Here is a 22,492-nt window from a genome sequence, read left to right on the forward strand (position 1 = left end):
GGGGTTCAGCTTCATATTATATCTCTTGAGAGTATCAAAGACCTCCTGGAGGTGCTTCGGGTGGTCCTCTTTCCGTATACTTTTGACCACCATATCATCGATATAGGCTTCAACTATATTTCCCAGCAGATTATTGAAAATTTTATTGACAAGTCGCTGGTAGGTGGCTCCGGCATTCTTTAGACCGAAGGGCATCACTCTGTAGCAGTAAGTGCCCGTTTCTGTGATGAAAGCGGTCTTCTCCTCATCTTCAGGATTCATGGGAATCTGATTATAGCCGGAGTATGCATCGAGGAATGTGAGCCTTTCATAACCCGTCGTAGCATCCACCATTTGATCAATCTTGGGCAGAGGAAAGCTATCTTTTGGGCAAGCTTTGTTAAGGTTGGTATAATCTACGCATATTCTCCATTTCCCATTCTTCTTTTGAACGACTACTACATTTGAGAGCCATTGTGGGTATTGCACCTCTCGAATGAATCCTGCTTGTAATAGTTTATTTACTTCCTCGGCTATTATACGATTCCGTTCAGGTTCGAACCGTCGGTACCTCTGCTTGACTGGCCTGAACTCTGGGTTAACCCTCAGACTATGGCATGAGACTGTAGGATTGATCCCCACCATGTCCGAGTGATCCAAGGCAAAGACATCCAAATTGCACCGAATGACCCTGATCAATGCTTCCTTCTCTTCGGCTGTGCAAGATGAGCCAATGTAGGTGATCTTCTGAGGGTCTCCGAGGACTACCTCTATAGCTTCGAGGGAATCCTCGGTAGGTGCTTCAGCTTCGGCTTCTTCCTCTGCCTTGAGATACTTGGGCAGAGGATACTGTAACTGCTATTTGATTGCGTCTTTGGGATTCGCCTCTGACTGAGGTGATTTCAACGCTTTCTTTGCTTCATGTAACGTTAGCATGTAACATTCTTTGGCAGCAACCTGATCTCCCCAGTGGTCGATTACCTCCCTGCCATCCGGGGATAAACACCTCATTACTTGATGAAGTGTAGAGGGGACTCCGTTCATACGATGGATCCAACCTCTCCCCATAATGAGGTTATAAGATGGATGAATCTCTGTCACGACGAAGTTTTCCTTCAGAGTTCTTTTTGCTGCAGTAACGGATAGATCGATCACCCCAAGCGGATTCACCTTAGTACCGTCAAATCCCATTAGGGGGCCGAAAGTTGGCCTGATGGACGATAGTGAAACTCCCAACTGATCAAAAGCTGTTTTTGTAATGATGTTGGCGCTACTTTCCGGATCTATTAACACTCTCCTGATCATGTAATTCGCTACCAGGAGGCTGATGACCAAGGGGTCCTCATGCGGGCGCTGGACTCTAGAAAGATCATTGTTACCGAATCCAATGTTGATGCTGCCTGGTGCAACCGTGTTTACCGAAGACAATCTTCGTAACTTATGAGCCTCTCTCAGCCTAGATCTGTACAACTCTTCAGACTCTTCATCATCCTCTGACCTTCCGTGTATAGCATGGATAACCTTCACCTGACCGCCCTCTATCCGTCGAGGGTTAACCTCCCGAGGTTTTACGTGCTCCTTCGTGGCGAGATACTCCACCAATTCTCCTCTCGCTATCATGCTTTCTACCTGTCGCTGTAGGGACCTGCAGTCATTAGTGGTATGCCCATAATCTCTATGGTAGGCACAATGTTTGCTTTTGTCCCTCTGCTCCAAGGGTTGTTTCATGGGCTGAGGAGTCGCGAACCTCGTTTTATTCTCTTGGAATAAGCGCGCCAAGGTAGTACAGAGAGGGGTAAGCCTGTCCTCTGTCCTTCGCCTTTTCTCAGACGCTTGGGTGACTTGTGTGGCGGTATGAGGAACCTTCTGCATCCTTGTGCTCGCAGCTTTCTCTTGAGACTTGTTTTCCACTGTGACTAGGGTAGCGTGCTGTGCACGGTGAGCTACGTTTTCCTCCAACCGAATGTAGATTTGTGCCCTAGCGTTCAAAGTCTGCATATCCGGGGGGGAATATTTGACCAAGGATGTGTGAAACTTGGTTCCCTGAATCATTGCTAACTTAAATGTTTCGATTGCCGTGGCAGGATGGCAATCTGCTATCTCCGAGGCCTCCATGTTAAACCTGGATAAAAAATCTTGCAAAGTTTCTCCCTTCCTTTGCCTTATGGTGAAAAGGCTGGCGATACTTTTCTTCTGCTTCTTATTTCCGCAATACTGGGCTAAGAACATAGTGCACAAGGTCTCATAGTCAGGGATAGACTTGTGTGGCCTATTCCTGAACCATTCTAACGCTGCTCCGGTTAAACTGGTAGGAAAAATCTTGCACATCCACGGATCGTTATGATCGTCCAGTGCCATCTTTTGCGCATAATGATCGAGATGCCGAGAGGGGTCTCCTGCCCCATCGAACTGGGTGAAGGATGGCATAGTGAACTTCTTCGGCCTCTCTACAAGGTACACCTCGTCAGTAAACGGGGTCTTAACCAAGGAGTTCTTGTGCTCTCTAGCCATCTCGGCTGGTGTCTGGACTCTCAAGAGCTTCTTTTCGTCGAAGGCATCTTGTACACGTGCGCCATCTGGAACGCCATTGGACCATACCGTAAGCCTATGGCTGGACTCGGCCTGTTCGTCCTGTGTGCAATGCGGGAGATTATCCGAAGCAACCGCCTCGGACCTCGTCCCTTGCTTTTGCTGAACCTCACTAGGTCGAGCCCCGTTGGGTGGTGTCTCATTGGCTGGAGGCTCGTGAACCGGAGGTAAATTCCGGGTGGGGGGTGGTGCCGCAGCATCGCCTGGTGGTGGTTGTGGCGTTAGCCTGGCCATGGCCGCGTGCAGCGTATGAGTCTGCTGCTAAAGCGCAACTATCTGGGCGACACTCGTATCGTTTGCTTGTCGAAGTGTCTCAAATTGGTGCAAGAACTCTTCTCGCATCTTTAGCATCAATTCTATCTGTTGATTCATTGCTGACTCTCCGTTTGACATTCCAGACACGACTAAATGATTTAACTTGAAGAACAAGTGGGAGTATATTTCTATACGCTTCCCACAGACGGCGCCAAAGTGTAGGTGCAAAATTTCGCCCAACCAATAATGATTGAGAAAAATAAAACAACTCACTCAAAAAAAATAATAAGAACAGTGGGTAGAGAAGCGTAGAATTGCTTGATCCTTTATTGGAGGTCTTAGCCTCTATTTATATACAAAAGATTGCAAGATTATGGTAGGACTCGCGTTGCTTGCCCTCCAATTCTTTCTATATAACCATTCTTTTCTAATAGGGTTTTTTCCATTGTCGAATTTTCCATACATAGAACTTGCCTTGTACAGAACTTCCTATAGAATTTTCCTTCTACAGTAAATCCTTCATATGGTAAGACTTGTGCATTCTTGGGCCGAATATATTTTGATCCGGCTGGGCTTGAGTAACAGGCCGGATGTTAAATACTCATAAGCTGGGCTGATGACTTCTTGATTCGGCCTTGATGGAAGTTGGAGGACAAATAACAATGGTCTTGGGCTGTAAATACCCTCAACTTGGGCTTGAGCATGATGGACCTTATATGTCCTTGGAATGTAGATATGGGTAGTGGTAACGTGTGCGCTTTTTATTGGAGGGCGTTTTTTCCCTCCACACTATACATATGTGTGTGTATTAGTGTGTGAATAATATATAGGAAAGCAAGTAAGCAACCTATAAAAGTAGGGAGGGATGGCGTTCCTTTATATGGTTGTAGAAATCATTGGTGAGGACTTATTTTGAGTGGCCATTTTTCACCAATATATTGAATAATAAATGGAAGTTGTCAATTTTTGTTGAAGGAGACAAAACCTAAAAAATATTATTATCTTGCTGGAGGCATAAATATTTGATTCAACAACTGCTTAGAGTTCTCTTAAATATTATTAGTATTATACATTAATGAGTTAAAAATTATCGCAAAACATCACAGGGAATTAATACTATATAAGCTTCTACATTCATGAAAGAATCATCTAAACTCTAAAGAAGCTGGATTTGATGAATTTTCTATATCTGTATTCATTTGGATTGACATTAATTAGACTCCAAACTATATATATATATATATATATATATATATATATATATATATATATATATTGCTTTGGATAGTTCTAGTTTAGATTAAGATAATCTTAATTTAATATTGTGGATGATAAGTTTATCTGTTTGATTGCATGTGATAAGTGGTCCCGTCATGGTACATGGTCCAAGGCTCAAAGCAACACTAATTGCTGGTGAGAATTGAAGTTTCATGTAAAAGTACCTATATATGAGATAGACTTTTAAAGATTTAGATTTCCAAACTTTTTAGTTTTTAATTAATTAATTTATTTTTATATGCATATAACCAGTAAAGTAGCATTATCAACCATTTCCTACTATCAAAAGGAAATTACTAATTAAAGGTTGATCTTCATGACAATCAAAGATTAAAGTTTTACCACTATAGATTAAATAAAATTAAATATCCAAAGTTGTATAGGTAAAAGAGAATCAGTCACTTTTACGTTATGATGGATTCAAAGTTTTCAAACTCTATTCCCATGCCACACTTACTGTTTGGTTCGATTATTATTATTATTATTATTTGAATGGTTTGGTTCGAAAATTTAGCAGAGGAAAGAAAAGGAAGAAAAAATTAAAAAATCAATTTTCTTTGCTTGTGATTTCATATATAAATAAGATTTAGAGTTGTTAAGAATATTAACTCATTACTAACGGGTAAGTGGTTTAGTGGTATCGGCTTCTTACCTCCCAAAAGGAGGTCAGGGTTCAAGTCTCAGAAGAGACATGCGTGTGTGAGTCCAACTAGAAAAAAAAAAAAAAAAAAAATATTATTATTAACTCATTTCAACTAGTTTTATATCAGTTATTGGGAATTAAATACTCTTTAATTCAATCACAATGACAACATATCATCTGTCGTATCAATCACACATACGCATAGCACGAAGATTCAATCATACATGCATCAATCAAGCACATAATTAATCAGCACACATATTTTACGTAGCTAATCCCAACATCTTAGGCTACACGTAGAGAGAACTTTCACCATTATGAATTAAGGAAGAGGACACATAAATGCCTAACTTGACTCATTCACTTATCATCTTTCCAGGTACATCTCTACATAAAGGAATTACACATATATTCTCTCCTCGCCTCACAACACTCATATTTTTTACCCATATGCTTCCTCTTTCTACATTCTTCACCCAATTCCACCTCTATTTCTCCAAACCCCATTTCTTGTTGGATAAGAATTACAATTTCTTGGTGGTCACTAATTGCCTTACAATCAACTTTTTCAATTACAAAGAAACAACTTGCCTTACAATTGTCTGCAGGCTCCTAGAAACAAACTTTCACTTTAGGAACAAAATCTCGCACTTTTTAATTTTCGACGATCGAAGTCTTCATGGCGTCGATCGATACCACTTCAATTCGGCTTCGATCCACAACTTTACATAGCTCTTGGGATTGATGCGACGTGTCTATCGATATTATTTCGATCCCGCTACGATCCACAGATTAATTTTCACAACTTCTATGCATTGATCGATATCATTTCGATCCCAAAATCAAAACTTGTGATTTAGTCTCCACAACCTTAACAATTCACAATCTTTAAGAATTTGAGACACAACTCAACAAAAGTGGATTTATATAAAAATAAATAAATGATATGTAAAATAAGAAAATTTATTTATAGTTGCTCCATTCTTTTTTCTTTTTCTTTTTATAGCCAAATGAAAAATTATACAGTTTTATAAAACTTTGCAATAATCACACAATCTTAGTATTTAAATATGTGAGATTCGCTATGAAATTCATAAGACCTAAATGTTGAACTTGCATAGTCGCGTGCTTAGCACAATTTATAAAATAATTCTACTTAAGGCAACAAATGAACTACGTCGAGTCGAGCTTAAGTTTGTTTAGGCTCGACTCATTCGTGTGAGTAGTGCAGTGTGGAAACTGTTATGTTTTTTTTTTTTTTTTTTTTGGGGGGGGGGGGGGGGGGGACAATACTTTAATGACTCAGAGTGATCGAATAGGCCAGTCAACTTACTTGATTTTTGTGATTGATTAAATTACTCACTCTTAATTGCACATCACAATCACAAAAATATGAACAGTAAAATAAAGCAAGTAAAATAAAGTTAAAGAGAGATGAGGCTAGGATTTTTAGAGAGGTAATGTTAATTAGAGAAAATCTTCCAATTGATAGAAAAACCTCGGAGACTCTCGTGCAGTCTCGAGCGAAATGATCCACTATCTTCGAAGCAAAGTACAATGCACCTTTACTTAGGTTCACACCCACTTCACAATATGAAGAACCAATTGTTGAACACCTCTAGACTTAACCCTTGATGAATACAAAGAGGCGATGAACATTGAGCTAGATGATATAGAAAAAGAGTTATTAAGGGTTTTAGATCATTTTAAAAGCCAAAAAAGAGGGTTGAACGAGCTTAGTGACTCCCCCATCCAAACATTCTAGAATTGATAATTCTTTGATCTTTGTAGAAGGATTGTTAGTAGATTACGAATACTCCACGAATGTTCTGACCCTTTTGTAGTTTAATCGAGTCCTCATTTCCTTCAAATCTAATTTGCGAAAACTAAAAGAGGACCCTGCTGTTATGATCAATCTTAATTTGTAATTTGAAGTAGACTCTAAAAATTTTGTTGATCAGATGAAAAACATCACCCTAAATTACTCACGTGTTTAAGGGTGTGCTCTAAGAAAGATATATATATTCAAAATCTCTATAAAAAAAACTTCAATAATGATATGAAAACCAATCTATGCATTTCCTAATGACGCAATACTAGGATACGTTGAAGTTTTTTTTTTTTGAGATTTTTATAGCCAAGATAATCCTCATAATATATGAAAAATAAGTTTTAAAACATACAAGGACTTCCCTAGGAATTTTGGTGCAAACATGAAACTTAAAAGTTACCAAAACTGAAATCTCATAGATGTTAGAAAAGTGCAACTGGTTGGAAATAAAGTTGAACCGGTTGGAAATTTATAGAGAGCAAACTTGGGTTTCAGGAAAGTGAAACCAGTTGGATTTAAAGTTCAACCGGTTAAACTTTGGCTGACTTGAAAAAATTCCTCTGTAATACATTCTGTAAAAGTTTAACTTGTTGGACAAAAAGTACAATCTGTTGAACTTTTTTAGATTTCAAATTTTTCAATAAAACCCATTTTTCTTACCACACCAAACACGAAAAATAAAGTGACTTCACTCACATACCTTTTCTAATTGATGTTTCATCCAATCCGACGGTCTCGAAATATAAAGTGACTTCATTCGGTTTCGAAAGACTGAGATCAAGATAAATAAAAATTACAATTCGATCAACAAGTTTTGACATAGAAATTAATTTTCCAATTTACAAACTATAGCTCACAGTTCATTTATGGGCTCAGCTTGAGCTCAGATAAGGATTGCAGCAAGCTCAAGAAAGGGTTCAAGTCGTCATTTTTTTGCAAAGTTCAGAATCACCTCGAGCTCGGCTTTTTTGATAATAAAAGTCACTAGAACTCGAATTGGGCTCGTCTTCAGAATGCATATGTTCATGAGTGTATGTTCATAAAGCTACACATGCGTATGCTTATTAACATGTTCATGTGCACAATACGAGTCTATATTATTCATAAACGTATACGAGCCTACATGAACTTCTGTCCACGAGTCTACATGAGTTGGGCCCAATATTTTTTCATTGGCAAGAAACAGAGTTTAAAAAAAAAAAAAAAAAAAAAGAGAGTATTTTTCGTGCCAAAGTTTTTATATATATAAAAAAAACACACTCACACAACACCCTCACATTCCACTTTGCCTCTTTAGGGACCTGAACCATCGACCTTTAACTTTGGAAGGTGAAGAAGTACTATTAGGCTAAAATATCTTTGGTCGAGTTCAATATTGTTCAGATCGGCTCATTTACTCAATAAGTCTAGAAATCGAACTCCAACTCGATTCGTTTACTTAATAAACAAGTTCGAGCTAACCTTTAAACGAGTCAAGCTTGAGATGTTCATGAATATAGCTCGATTGGTTGGTCTATAGCCATAATTCAACTCGTGAGATATAAATTTTGTAATTGGCATATTTCGGTGTCAAAACGTGTCCAATCGAGTTGTAATTTTTTATTTACTTTTTAGTCTCAACGTCGAAAGCGAAACAACAAGTGCATGCCTACTCCAGATCAATGAGAACATCATTTAGATCAGGTTTGTGAATAGGAACACATTGCACATATATATTTTGAGTTGGTTGCGAGAGCATTGAAATTTTTGAGTCAAAACATTCTTATTTTTAGACTCTGTAAAAGTGCAACTAGTTTCACTTCAAAATAGAATTGGTTACAGTCAAATCATAGCTGTCGACCAAAACAGAACTGGTTGCACTTTAAAACACAATTTGTTTCAATTCCAGTGATCAGAATTGCTCTTAGTAAAAATAGAACCAGTTGCATTTTAAACAGAACCAGTTGCATTTTATTGAATGTGCCGGATTTTAGTTATTGGTAACTTTTTAGTATCCTGTTTGCACTAAAACTTTTTGCGAAGTCATTTTATGATTTTAAAACAACTTTTTATATATTTTGAGAACTCTCTAGCTTATATAAACCTTTCAAACCTCCAGCCCCAATAGGTATTTTAATGCTTGGGAAAAACATGGAATTATTTTTATATCATTGTGAAGCTTTTTTAGAGAGATTTTCAGAGCAATCTGATTTTATATTTTTGAGAGCAAACACTTAAACACGAGAGTGATTTAGGCATGAAACTCTTTTTTCTGATCGAAGTCCGAGCAATTCATAGAGATTCCGAAAAGCAAAGCAGGATTTTCTTTTAGCCTTTACAAATTTAGAACTTGAAGGAAATGAGGAATCGATTGTACTACAATGGGGTCATAGCATTCGCGGAGTGTTCATGATTAACCAACAACCCTTCTACAACCTGAACTTTGCAGCAATTGGACGGAGAGTTGTGAGAGTTAGCCTGGAATGTTCAATAACTAGTTCTTGATAGAGCAAAGTGGGTGTGAGCCTGAGTCATTGGCCATTATACTTTACTTCAAAAATTAGTAAATCCTTTTGCTCGGTGAATGTTTATGTGGTTTTTGTCCCGATTGATCAATTTTCTTCTAACAAGGATTTCCACGCCAAAAACTTTGATGTATCTCACAAATTTTATTTTATTTACTTGCCCTTTATTGTTACTTTGTAAGTTATTATTAATTTTATTTGAATAAAATTAAAATAATTTATAAATCGAATAAAGAATCAAACAAATATTCAACCCCTCTAAATTATTTTTACACCAAACTTCGACCCTACTCAAAAAAACTTCACGTATTAATTTGTTCTGGCCGCCTTCGTGCAAGTAGTCATTCTATAGTGACCAAAAACGAGAGATTAAATAAACAAAATTAAACTATATATATATATATATATATATATATTTATTTATTTATTTATTGTGTTTCTATAAAATATAGTAGTTACGTAGAAAGAACAGAATGATAATGCAACAAAAAAATGAGAAGGTCCCACCATCCAAGTGGGTAATGGAAGCATGTGCGATCATATGGTAGTTGGCCCTTTTGTAGGCCCACAAAACTCACTTTTCACCTACAAACCCAATTACTGAAAATGAAATATTTTCCCATTACTCATCCAATTATATATTTCTATATTTAACACATTTTTTAAAAATTAATTCCAAACTAATTATCCTCTCCTTTCTCACCCTTCCATTTCCAATCCCCTTCTATCTCCTGTTTGGTATAAGACTATAAGTGGATATTGTGTCAGAAATAATGATCAGAACTGAAGTTTCCTTTTGTCCTTCTGAGCAAGAAGGACCCTCTGTGTCAGAATAAATCTTTATCTCCAAAAGGAAGCCCGTTGTACTAACATATATATATATATATATATATATATATATATATATATATATATAATCACAATCAGCTAGCTACATACATATATACCCATCTCCAAAACCCTAATTTTTCTTTCAATCTCCCTCTATCTCATTTTTGGTTTCTATGACTCCTTATAGCTTAACCTTAAAACCTAGTTCTAATGGTTCTTCCATTAGAACTAGGTTTGCTTATAGGTTTCTTAGAGGCTTGAAGAGATTGAACAAGGACAAACCCATAAATAGTAACACATCTTCTTCTGCTATGGAGATATATAATCGTTATCGTCTGATTAAGTTTGCTGCTAATGCATCCATGGCTTCAACGGTCGGGTCAAGGCGGGTATGGAGTCGGGCCGTACTTAGGAGAATCCGATTCCGCGTTTCTGTGAGAGGAAGAAGGAGGTCTGGGGCCTTATTAAGGAGAAGAGAGAGACTTGGGCGGGCCAACAAGCTCCGGAAGCTCGTGCCCGGAGGAGAAGCCATGGATATGCAAAGCTTGTTGGCAGAGACTGCACACTACATAAAGTGCCTCACCACCCAGGTACAGGTCATGAGAAATATTGTTGATTGCTGCTCTACTTGAGTTATATATATATGTGTGTGTGTGTGTGTGTGTGTGTTGTGTAAATCTTACCATTCTCAAACTCCAAGAGTCTCAGTGCATTGAGCTAGCATATATATATATATATATTTATATAGAGGTGTGTAGAATACCGATAAATCGAATAAAGCGAGACAGAGATGAGCATGGTGGTGATGGCAAGTTTCAGTACTAGTAGCCTATATATATTTAGCATGCATGAAGAAACTGCGTTTTAATTTGCAAGAATTAAGTATACAGCTGTAACAATCCTAGCTTGAAAAGCGAAATGTAAGTTTGTGATTTTTTTTTTTTGTGGGTAAATTGTAAGTTGTGATTTTAATGGTCTGTAATTCTGTGGTTCTATATCTCACGTAAGTTCTTTGCCCAAAGAAAATATAGCTGTCCTTACCCGTCTCCTCTTATAGAGCTATACATATTTACTCATCAATATACTAGTTTTATCTTCGGGGGAAAAAAAAAATATTTGCTCTTTGTTGATAATTTCTGCTTGTTTATGTAGTATGAACTAGTTCGTATTCTCTCTATATAGTCACTAAGAACTGAGTTGATACCGAGGAAGCACTCAGCTGACTTTGCAGATGCTGATATAAGATTCAAATATTAGGTATGATACTTCCCGAGACATCAGCGTCAAGTTCTTACCCATTTAAGTCAACACATTGAATATATATATATATATATATATATATATATATATATATGGATTGGAACTAATTGAAGGATAATACTATTCAAACCGAAGAGTCTAAGTTATGCGGAGAGTTTCGATGCATTGAATAACATCAAAGCTTTGGCCTTATGTAATTAATGCAGGCATCCAATGATAAGAAACACTCAGCTAGCCTTCTCCATTACACAATTTGGTCTATATGAATTTATTCTTCATTTTAATTTCAAAAGGAGCTGTGATTCTGTTCACGGAATTCACTGAGCCTATCACTGCTCTTACCACATTTACAAGAAAACCATAATAAATCTGTAAAACATGTCATAGAACTTTAGATAATTAGATGAGAATACATAATAAGGTATTTGGAACTAATGGTTGTTGATGGTTCAATTGGAAGGAGTACACTAGCTTAGTGAATGAAGGATAATATAATAGGGAATTATAAGCTGACAATTTTGGTATATTTTACTCAAAATATAAGTACTGATTGATAAGCCTTTTCTCCTTGATTTCTTATGTACTTGTTAAACAGGCTTACAATCAATTACATTAATTTTAAATTCAAAACAAATTAATATTGCAGAGAAAATCAGGTTTCATATGTAATACTATGTTTTAGCTTAAGTTAAATCGTACATGCACTCCCAAGGGCCTTTGGCCTAGTGGTCTAATCTCTCTATCCTCAAAGAGTAGGGAAAGGGCCCGAGCTTAGGCAAAAGGGTGTGTGTTTACTTTACCGTTTGGGAGAATAAAATTATAAATGCGCTTCAAATTTTTTTTTTTTTTAAAGGACTTGTATGCCTTTTACTTGATTCACTTGAATTGAATCAAGGACAATAATGACAATTCACATTAAAAATGGAGTGCATTTATAAAAAAAAAATTAAAAAATGAAAAATTAGAGTGCATGCATTGAAACAATATCCTGATAGGTTGTCATATTTTCATGATAAAAACTTTAAAAACAATGCTGGATTAAGGAGATAATATATGTCTACTATTGGAATATTCCCTTTTATTCTTGGAAGCTTTAGTTTCTTGAAGGGATGGAATTAGTTCCTATTTTTATTTTATTTATTTTTTATTTTTGAAATCCTCAAGAATAAAATCTGATTTTCTTATATTTTCGGCCATTTTTTTTTTTTTTTTCCCTGTATTACTCAAGATATTTCAGTATTAATTAAAATGATTATACGGAGCAGTTTTGGCATCTAAATTTTGTGAATGTTGGTTTACACATGGACATGCCATTATCCTTGGAAAAGAGCCATTGTCTTAGAATATATCTTTCATGCAATAACCAAAATTTGAAAGATGTTTGTCTTCTTGTTATGATTCGGCAATTTGAATAGTGTTTTATGTCACGAGACCATAGTTATAACCATCTTATCAAGGAAAAATCAATGAACGAAAAAACATAACAATATATGCTCGGTATATGATGCTCTTATGTTTTTTTTTTTAGGATGAAGGGTAAGCTATATGATGCTCTTATGTTGAGTCCATATATGCGTATGTATACGTACTGAGATTACATTTACTTTCAGCAAGAGTAATACTATCAACCAGTATTCTTACTCTAAGATAAATAATAATTGGTATGATAATTGTATTTCCTCATGTACAAGGAAAGGCATACTGAAGTTGAAATAGTCTTCTTCTAGATCTTCTTCTTCTTCTGCTGTCTCTCTCTCTCTCTTGAGTGAGTTAAAAATCTGATGGAATTGAAGTTGCATAACATAAAGATGCATCTTAAATTATAGATAATGAATAATTTAGGAGTATCTCTCTCTCTCTCACATATTTTTGGTACAACTCCAACAAAAACAGAAACCCTGGTCATCTAGCAAAATCAGACTGTTTGGTTATAGGTAATTGAAAATAAGAGTACAGAAGAAAGGAAAAGAAAAACAAAGAAAACTTTTACAAGATTGATGCATTTAGACAGAGAGTGATCAGAAGAGTATATTTTTCTTTCTCCTTTCTTTTCTTTCTAATCAAATGAAAAGGAAACTTTAGGCCACCCACTTTAGATGTTCAACCAATTAGTGAAATAGTACCCAACTCATGACATTAACATTAATTATAACAATAGAATATAAGGACAAACCTCAAGAATGCATGTAATTACAATACTTCTTTTATTGGTCAAAAAAGTTATTTTCGAACTCACAAAAACTACCTCAAGAATGTGATCATGACCTGGAGACTGGAGTGATTCTAATAGTAATACAATGTAAGCAGGAGACATCCGTAATTTATCTTCCCTTCCTCTCTTTCTACTTATTCCACTCAACCAAATTGATGAAATTTTCTAAGCTTTCAAAACATTTTAAATATAATTGTATATCATCATATCGTTATTTTATTTTATTTTATTTTATGCTTATGTGATATTTCTGAATTCCTTATTATAACAATTAATTGCTGGTCATTATCATTGAGTGAGTAACGATTTTGAATACTAGTTAGTATTCTCCATACTGTTGTCATCTGCAAAACAATTACTTGCTGGTCCAGGCACTCTAGATTCTTCAATTGAAAATGACTCTTGGCCCTTTACTTTATTCACTAATGGCATGTTTTTTTAGGGCTCGTCTTGCTGTTGTTGAAGGCAGCCCCTCTCATACTTTTTTGAGTCTGTCTCTGGACGTTCTTTACAAGTTCTTACACACTCCTGCTTCAAAGAAGTAGAGAGATTGTTTTCTGAATGCATATACCTCAAAAGTGCTATACATTGACAAGTATATATAGCTGCAAAATATACAAAAGAACTCTTGATCAAAGACACAGAGTAGTATGTAGCAAGAGTGAAAGCGGATGTGAGAGCAGGAGCGTGAAAGCGGCAACATCTAAAATTTGATCTAAACGGGAGCGCCTCAAGAGCGCTTGTACACATGTATGCTATTATATGTGTAAAATGTTTTCAATATTTGTACATATAGTAAAAAACGATTATATAAAATGTGAAATAATAAATGTGATTTCATGTGACAAATCCACGAGAGCTCCTAAAACCAGTCGCCCATCCTACCAGAATCCTCAACCTAACCACCTTTCCTTCCACTCTATATATCAACCTCATGATCACCATCCACCTGACCAACGGCCACTGCTATCCTCAAAAAACCATCTACAACACCCTCTACAACACTTCTCCCACCCTAATATCAACTATCAGCAGCAAAAAAAATTACATTCTCTGCTTCTAAGCACAACAGCTCACTTAGGGGACCTTCCTCTAAATTTATTGATGATCATAACAATGTCCTTGCTGACATTGATCCTAGTATCACTCAGGCCTTGATTAATGAAATATATAGGCTGCGTGTTGACTTGATGGGGTTCAAAAACAAGTACAGATACAACCATCTCCTTGAAGAGGTTGAATAGACTCAAATGCCAAGCCAAACTGATGGCCAGAATTGATGACCTATGTGATCAAATCACCACTTCCAACCATATTCCTCTCATACATGATGATGATCTACTCAAGCTCTAAGAGGAGCGATCTCTCTCACAGCTGATCAAAGCAGCAACCACTGATCAAAGTCCACCTCCAAGGCATAGCACCACCACAAACATCACATCAACTACCTCGAAGATGCTGCAGCAACAAATTGGAATTTGAATTCAATTTCATGCTCTTACTCTCCAGGTAAAACCTCTTCCCACTTTCCACCTCCTCGGGAATATTCCAACCCTACTTTAAGCAAACCTCTTGACCCTATAACTGACATACCCACTCCCTTACCCTATCTATAATCCATGAGCCTAACTAATCACCATCATCAAATATCCCTAACAGTAACCATGCCCCTCCCAGTCTAGCTAGTTACACATCATAATCACACTAGTTTATCTCCAACCTGGGCATCCATTGTCAATGAACCACCATCAAGAATACCACTCAAATTTGTACATCATACTGAGCCTTTTGATTGTATATCATTTCACCACCTCCTGAAATTGAGCACGTTGGATTGAAACATATGAAAGCCAATATGTTAGGCTACTTTGTGCATAAATGTCACCCCTTTGGAATGGTGAAGAACATTGCTACTACACTCTGGTCTAATAAGGGTCTACTTAGAGTAACCAGTTCAGAGAAAGGATTATTTGAGTTCCATTTTTCAAGTACTGAACAATATAACCTCATCCTTGCTGAGGGGCCTTGGTTTTTTGCCAACAAACCATCAATCCTAAACCACTAGAAATGCCAACACTCATCCATCCTTATATGGATCAAGCCCTATGGATTACCTCGGTAGTTCTGGACAACTGACCTCTGGACTAAACTACATCACTAGCAACATTGGTGTAACGACCTACTCCACCGCATGGTATGATATTGTCCGCTTTGGGCCTGAGCCCGCACGGTTTTGCTCTTCAGCTTTACCCCAAAAGGCCTCATACCAGTTGAAAATGACACACTTACATATAAGCACTTCACCTTTCCTCTACCCAGGCGATGTGGGACTGTGCACCGGTAGCTCGCCAATGTGGTAGCCTGTCAGTGTCTCTCGCACCAGCTCACGACACACACGCCCACAAGGTCATCACAATCCACCCCCCTTGGAGGCCCGACGTCCCCGTCTGCACACTTTCGGTTGGGTCAGGCTCTGATACCATTTGTAACGACCCACTCCACCACATGGTATGATATTGTCCGCTTTGGGCCTGAGCCCGCATGGTTTTGCTCTTGAGCTTTACCCCAAAAGGCCTCATACCAATTGGAGATGACACACTTACATATAAGCACTTCACCTTTCCTCTACTCAGGCGATATGGGACTGTGCACCCGTAGCTCGCCAGTGTGGTAACCTGTCAGTGTCTCTCGCACCCGCCCACGACACACCCACCCACAAGGTCATCACAACTACCACACTGGCGAGTTACGGGTGCATAGTCCCACATCGCCTGGGTAGAGGAAAGGTGAAGTGCTTATATGTAAATGCATTTTCTCCAATTGGTATGAGGCCTTTTGGGGTAAAGCCCAAGAGCAAAACCGTGCGGGCTCAGGCCCAAAGCGGACAATATCATACTATGTGGTGGAGTGGGTTGTTACAAATGGTATCAGAGCCTGACCCAGCCGGAAGTGTGCCGACGGGGACGTCGGGCCTCCAAGGGGGGTGGATTGTGATGACCTTGTGGGCAGGTGTGCCGTGGGCAGGTGCGAGAGACACTGTCAGGTTACCACATTGGTGAGCTACGGGTGCACAGTCCCACATCGCCTGGGTAGAGGAAAGGTGAAGTGCTTATATGTAAGTGCATCTTCTCCAATTGGTATGAGACCTTTTGGGGTAAAGCTCAAGAGCAAAACCGTGTGAGCTCAGGCCCAAAATGGACAATATCATACCATGTGGTAGTTCTGGACAACTGGCCTCTGGACTAAACTATATCACTAGCAACATTGGACACCCTCTGTTTTCTGATTCCATCACTAAAAGGAGGCACAAAACAATATCTGCTAGAGTTAGTGTCAATGTCAAGCCAACATCTGATCTTCCAACAAATCTTAAGCTTCATATGAGCTCAGTGAACATAGCTAATGTCCTTGTGGAATACCAAAATCAGCCATACCTGCAAAAAATTTAGTCACACTAGCAAAACATGCCACAACTCGATCTTTACTTCACAAAAGAACACCCCAAATAACCTCTGACTGGCAAATAATACCTTCAAATAAAATCCTTAACCACATACGGTCACCAACCCATCTCCTTCCTATAAATGATGATACTCACATACTCCCACCCTCACTACCAATGTTGGATTCCACTCTTGCAATAATCCCTACCATATCACTCCATACTGGCCAAAATGTTATCACTCACTGCTTCAAACCAAATGAAAACTTCACTATTAACCTAAGCTCTTACTAACCAACCCAAATGATCCTTGAAACTCCATTTGAAACTAGCATAGTACCCTCCTCACCCAAACTGGATTACATTGTTACTTCTCACCTTCTCCATCCAGCAGATCTAGAGAGTTCAAGTACTCATCATCGGTTTTGGGAACTGTTTTACCATCAACAACTTTGGTTGGAATATGATCACCTTGTTCAGTGGCTTTCCAAGCATCGATATCTATGCCTCTTAGAAATGCTCTCATTTTGATTTTCCAATAGTTATAATCATTTCCATCAAACCAAGGAGGTCTATTGTTAGATTGACCTTCTTGATGAAAATTGGCCATGATCGTTCTCTAAGATGGTTAGATCTTTAACTAGATATTAGGCTCTGATACCAATTGTTAGACGCTAATTGACTTTAGAGGGGGGGTGAATAGAGTTAATGACCAATTTTTAAATTTGCAACTTTAACTACTAAATAATAATTATGCAAAAATTAATTAAAGTATATAAAAGCATAAATGTAAGAGAGATAGGGATAAGAGATTGTAAACAATGACTCGAAAATTTTAGCGAGGTTCGGAAACTCTTACTCCTTGGCTTAAGATCCTTTTTGAGACTTCCCAATCCACTAGAGCTTCTTCTTAATGGTGGAGAGCAAACCTTCACATGAAGCAAGTCCTTGCTTCTCTTTTTTGCTAGGAGAACACCTTTCTCCTAGGCTTTTTTTGGGTCACACCAACCCTTACAAGTTTGTAGGAAAGATTGTAATTGAAATACAAGATTGAATCTTTCTCAAGATAGATGTATAAGTGTAAGCTCACAGCTAGAGTAAATATATGAATGAAATGAAGCTCAAATCTCTAAGATGATATGGGAGAACAAGAGATATGAAATGAATGATCAAATAATGGCATTGAATGCTCTAGAATGAAACTCTTGAATACTCTTCAAATTGCTCTCAATAGGTATATATAATAACACAAGCTGCAGCTCATATTTATAGAGAGAGAAGGTCAATATAGCTGTTGGAGGTTAATATAGCTGTTAGAGATGAGGTGTGAATAGTCCAAGTTCGCAGGTAGCCGTTTGATTCAAAGTTGACTCTGTGTCAGTCGGCTGATGGAGTATCATCGGTTGGCTGAAAGCCTCTCATCAACCGGCTGATCCCTAATCGTTGGTTGGCCGAAACGATGGTTGAAATGCACTACTCTTAGCTTTTCATGAAATCTTTTTGTCGGTTGGCTGATGACTCTTCTTCGGTCGGCTGATGCATATATATATTTGTAAAACCCTTATTGGTGGCCTAAACCTTCATGTTCAGTCGGCCGAAACGTCTTTTGGCCAAACCAAACTTACTATTTTCTTTGTCAGCCGGCTGGTGTTTCAATTCAGTCGGTCGATGGATCTTTGAATGTGAACCTCTATCCTCCTCCTTTGTTTCTTAGGCTTCAAAGTTATATGGACAATATATGATGCCATTTAAATTATGATATGAGAAATGAATAATCATAGGATGTGAGCTTCATAGAATTCATAAATTACTTTGACATTTAAATCTAAGGCGCTTACCAAACCTATCTACCGCATTTGACACACCGGTCTTGTTTGTTTTTCATCTTCGAAGCTTGGAATTGAATGACTTGTTTTCTTTTCTCCTTGGAATGCATGGAATGGAACTTGCTTGGCTTATTCTTGCCTTTGATTTCTTTTCCATTTGGACTTCAAGTAATTTATCTGTCGTATGATCTTAAGGCAAATATCAGTCCATAAAACATCAGTAATGTTTTATGATAGTCAAAATTAGTCTTAGGGTTAACAATTTAGAGATTAAAAACTTTCGTGATTCATTACATACATATCCCAAAAGAATACTTATCGTCTAAAAGAATAGATTTACAAAGCAATAAGGTCTCCATAACCATGATTACAAAAGTTTCACTTGAAGCTAAAAAATGTATATATAAAGTTAAATTACATGATTCCATTGTCTATGTAATTACATTTCCAAAAGATAACAAAATACATCAACAACTGCTAAGCTTACGAGGGTGTTTCTTCTACAATTTCCTTGCCATGTCTTCAAAATGTTTAATAGAAGAGGTGAGCATAATAGCTCAGTAAGAAATGCCTAAAACATTGGCTTTGGATTCCTTTGAGTCAACAAAAAAGGAATAGATAAAGGAAATATGAATCATACACGGGAACATCATGAAAATCATAATCAGTACAAGTATGTCAACATGCCATGAAATGTAATGCTTTCCCAACCATAATCCTGGCCCAACACAACACACACCAAAAATCGCTAACTGACTTTACCAAGGCGAGATTGATTAGCTATCATTGACTCCAAAATCGACAGCCATTTGGGGTCTAGTAATCAATGTTACACGTCTAAACCTGGCACGCGTCCCTCTAGTTTGAATTAGCCCCGGATTCGCGAAATCCAATTTTTTTCATAAAACCACTTTTCATAACCTTTCCCAAACACATCTTTTAAAACTATTTCAACCTCAATCCCCCAATCATGCTCATGCCATTAATGGAATCAAATAAGCATGCTTGCGTCAATGGAAACACATCATCATAATAAATGAAATAAATCTCACATATAGCATGCTTTTTAACAATCTAGAATTTCAAATACACATTCAACCATATCTACAAACATGACATTTTCATCAAGAACATATACACCATTTCAACTTCTAACAATCATCATTTTGATCAAATATGGCATCGAATCAAATAAATAAAATCAAATAGCGGCAAAACATAATACTTTAAACATCCCCACCTTAAAGATGAACCCAAGGCTCCTAGAACTTTAAACATCCCTTCCTTAAAGATGAACCTAAGGCTATGTTTGGTACGGTGGGTTTAAAGGGAAATGATAACATTAGTTATGAGGGAAAGAGAAGGGAAGGAAAGGGAATGATAAATTTAAACTCCTATTGTATTTGGTTGATTAATGAAGGAAAAGAAAGGAAATGATAATAATTGTGTTTGGGGAAAGAAAGGGAAGTAAATTATTTTAATAAATTTACTATTATGCCCTTTCATATTTTAAAATATAAATAAATTTGTCATTTATATATATATAGATATGTGTGCACCCCATATATAAGGCAGGTTACTAGGTTCACACAAATCACTGCGATTTGATATTGGTGTAATGTTCCTGAGTTTTGTTATTTTTTCAATTTCTGGAATTTTTTAATTTTCGGGGGTATTTTCGTCTTTTCTCGTTTTGCGTGCCGGACATCGTGGGGTGTACTGGGTGTGTCTGAGAGTCGGTTGGGACATTTCTTTGAGTTCAGGACTCTTAAAAATACAATGGTAACCATTTCGGCATTTTTTTTCTGTTTTTCGGGCCGGAAGGTCCCAGGTGAGAATCGCTACCGGGATTGTTGTGCACGAGAGTTGTGTCTCGGGTCATTTGCATGTCATGCATAATTATTATGTACTAAAGTAAATTGTTCAAATGCTTAATTGTGTGGTTGTAGTAAATTAAAAGCATGTACATGGAATTGTGGTAGAGAATTAAAGGGAAAAGATAATTAAAAGTGGTGGGACCCACCACCACCATTTTGGTGGCCAAGAGACCACAATTGGTCTCATTTTCTCTCTCCCTGTAAGTTCACTCTCTCCCTCATTTTTCTTCTCTTTTTCTTTTTCTTTTGTTCTCAATCTTCAATCTCTAATTACTTTCTCAATTTTGAGAATTTTTGGGTGCCGTTTGCGGCAAGACCGAGGGCTCGTCGAGATCTTCAGTCCAATAGGAGCAATTCACACTTTTGGCCCTCCTAGGAATTTCGAAAATTAGGGCTTTGATTTAGAGTTTTGGGGGGTTTCATCTCCATTGAGGTAGGGGTGTTCTAATGCATGATTTCTTTTACTTTTATGAATTTTATAACTTGAATTGATGTGTAGCATGTTCAATTAGTATAAATTCTTGTAAAATTTGCTTAAATGATAGGTATAGACTATATGTGACTAATTGTTAGTTGTTTATAGTATTGAAATATGCTTATATGAAGTTAAATCCATGTCTTATATGTTTGTTATGTAAAGTTGATGTTAAATGAGAATTTTAGTTATGTATTTTAGAAATTTGCTTTACATAGCATGTGTTAGAATTTTATGGTTAAATTGATGAATTTAAGTATAAACATTCCATGCATTCATTGAGATAGAAAAAGGGGAAAAATGTCTATAAAACAAGTGAAAATTATTTTGGGAAAGGTTTTCTAAAAGTGTTTACAAAAACCCAGACGCCTAGGAGGCGCCTAGTGGTCCATGGTGTTAGTGTAGTTTAGAGGGGAGTTTAGTTGAGCTAACCAGGCCGGATGCGATGCCTGGGAGGTTCCTTGTGGTCGTGGATGGTTAGCCAATCCTCTTTTCGTGACGCCTTGGAGGTGCCTTGGGTTGGATTACACTAACGGTTTGAAAGTTGAAATGAAAATGTTTCAGATATGGGGAGTGACATTGCATGACTTTGCACTTCATTAGAATATATGGTGTGTATGTGTGGGTGACAAGTGTTATTTACTTGTCGTTGTAGTTATTGCCATGTACCCCTATGCAGTGATCCCGTTTTCTTTTATCTATTCCTTACGTGGATTCACGGGGTCAAAAGAAATGTGTATTAGACACTTCCTACTGAGCGTTTAGCTCACCCCATTATTTTAATATTTTCAGGTTCGGGAAAAGAAGTGGCGGACGACCATCCACCACAGCTTTAGCTTGGATTAGGAGAATGTACATTTTGTTACCTTTTGTATTTGGCCTTATTTTGTAAAGTGTTAACCCAAATGTACCATTTTGCAGCATGTAAATTATTTAGATACGTTTTGTATATGGCCTTTGGAGAAATGTAATTATACATATTTACACTAAATCATTTAGTGTATTTCATGTAACGTGTTGTAAATTATGTGAATATTGTTGTTGTTGTTAATGTATTAGATGTTAAAAATTATTTAAATGTGTATGTGAGTGTAGTGGCGTGGGTGATTGGTTATCAATGTTGGTGTATCTCGGACAGTGAAAATTTTGAGTGTGGATAACCCAGAACCAGTCGACGTAAAGTTCCCATATGTCGACCGGATGACCTGAACCAGTCGACGTGTAGCTTCCCACACGTCGACCAGTATCTTGGCAATAGCCTTTTTACTGTATACGTCCTAAACCAGTCGACGTGTAACTTCCCACAAATCGACTGGTATCTTGGCAGTGGGCTTTCTACTGTACACGTCCCAAACAGTCGATGTGTGATCCCTATACATCGACCGGTTCTGTGTAGTAAACATCAGTATAATGCAATAATTTAATTTTAACCCTAGAAAAGGGTATATTGCCCTGGACTTTATTATTATTATTACTAATTTTTTTTTATT

At 37.3% G+C, this 22,492-nt stretch overlaps 1 protein-coding gene across 2 annotated transcripts; it reads left to right on the plus strand.

Annotated features, from left to right (window-relative positions):
• The first annotated feature begins 9,818 nt into the window (after positions 1 to 9,818).
• On the plus strand, positions 9,819 to 21,975 carry LOC132310194 (transcription factor IBH1-like). 2 transcript variants are annotated; one of them, XM_059808402.1, is made up of 2 exons: positions 9,819 to 10,500; positions 21,795 to 21,975. In XM_059808402.1, the coding sequence occupies exons 1-2, from the start codon at positions 10,084 to 10,086 to the stop codon at positions 21,846 to 21,848; spliced, it is 471 nt and encodes a 156-aa protein (XP_059664385.1). In that variant the 5' UTR covers positions 9,819 to 10,083; the 3' UTR covers positions 21,849 to 21,975. The 2 variants fall into 2 exon arrangements, with proteins under 2 accessions (XP_059664385.1, XP_059664386.1); XM_059808403.1 differs by lacking the exon at positions 21,795 to 21,975 and adding an exon at positions 13,825 to 14,233.
• Positions 21,976 to 22,492: the final 517 nt, after the last annotated feature.

The sequence above is a fragment of the Cornus florida genome, unplaced genomic scaffold (genome assembly GCF_030987335.1).
Source record: "Cornus florida cultivar Cherokee Brave unplaced genomic scaffold, ASM3098733v1 CherokeeBrave_3.0.0_Hap2_Chr05, whole genome shotgun sequence".
NCBI classification, from domain to species: domain Eukaryota; kingdom Viridiplantae; phylum Streptophyta; class Magnoliopsida; order Cornales; family Cornaceae; genus Cornus; species Cornus florida.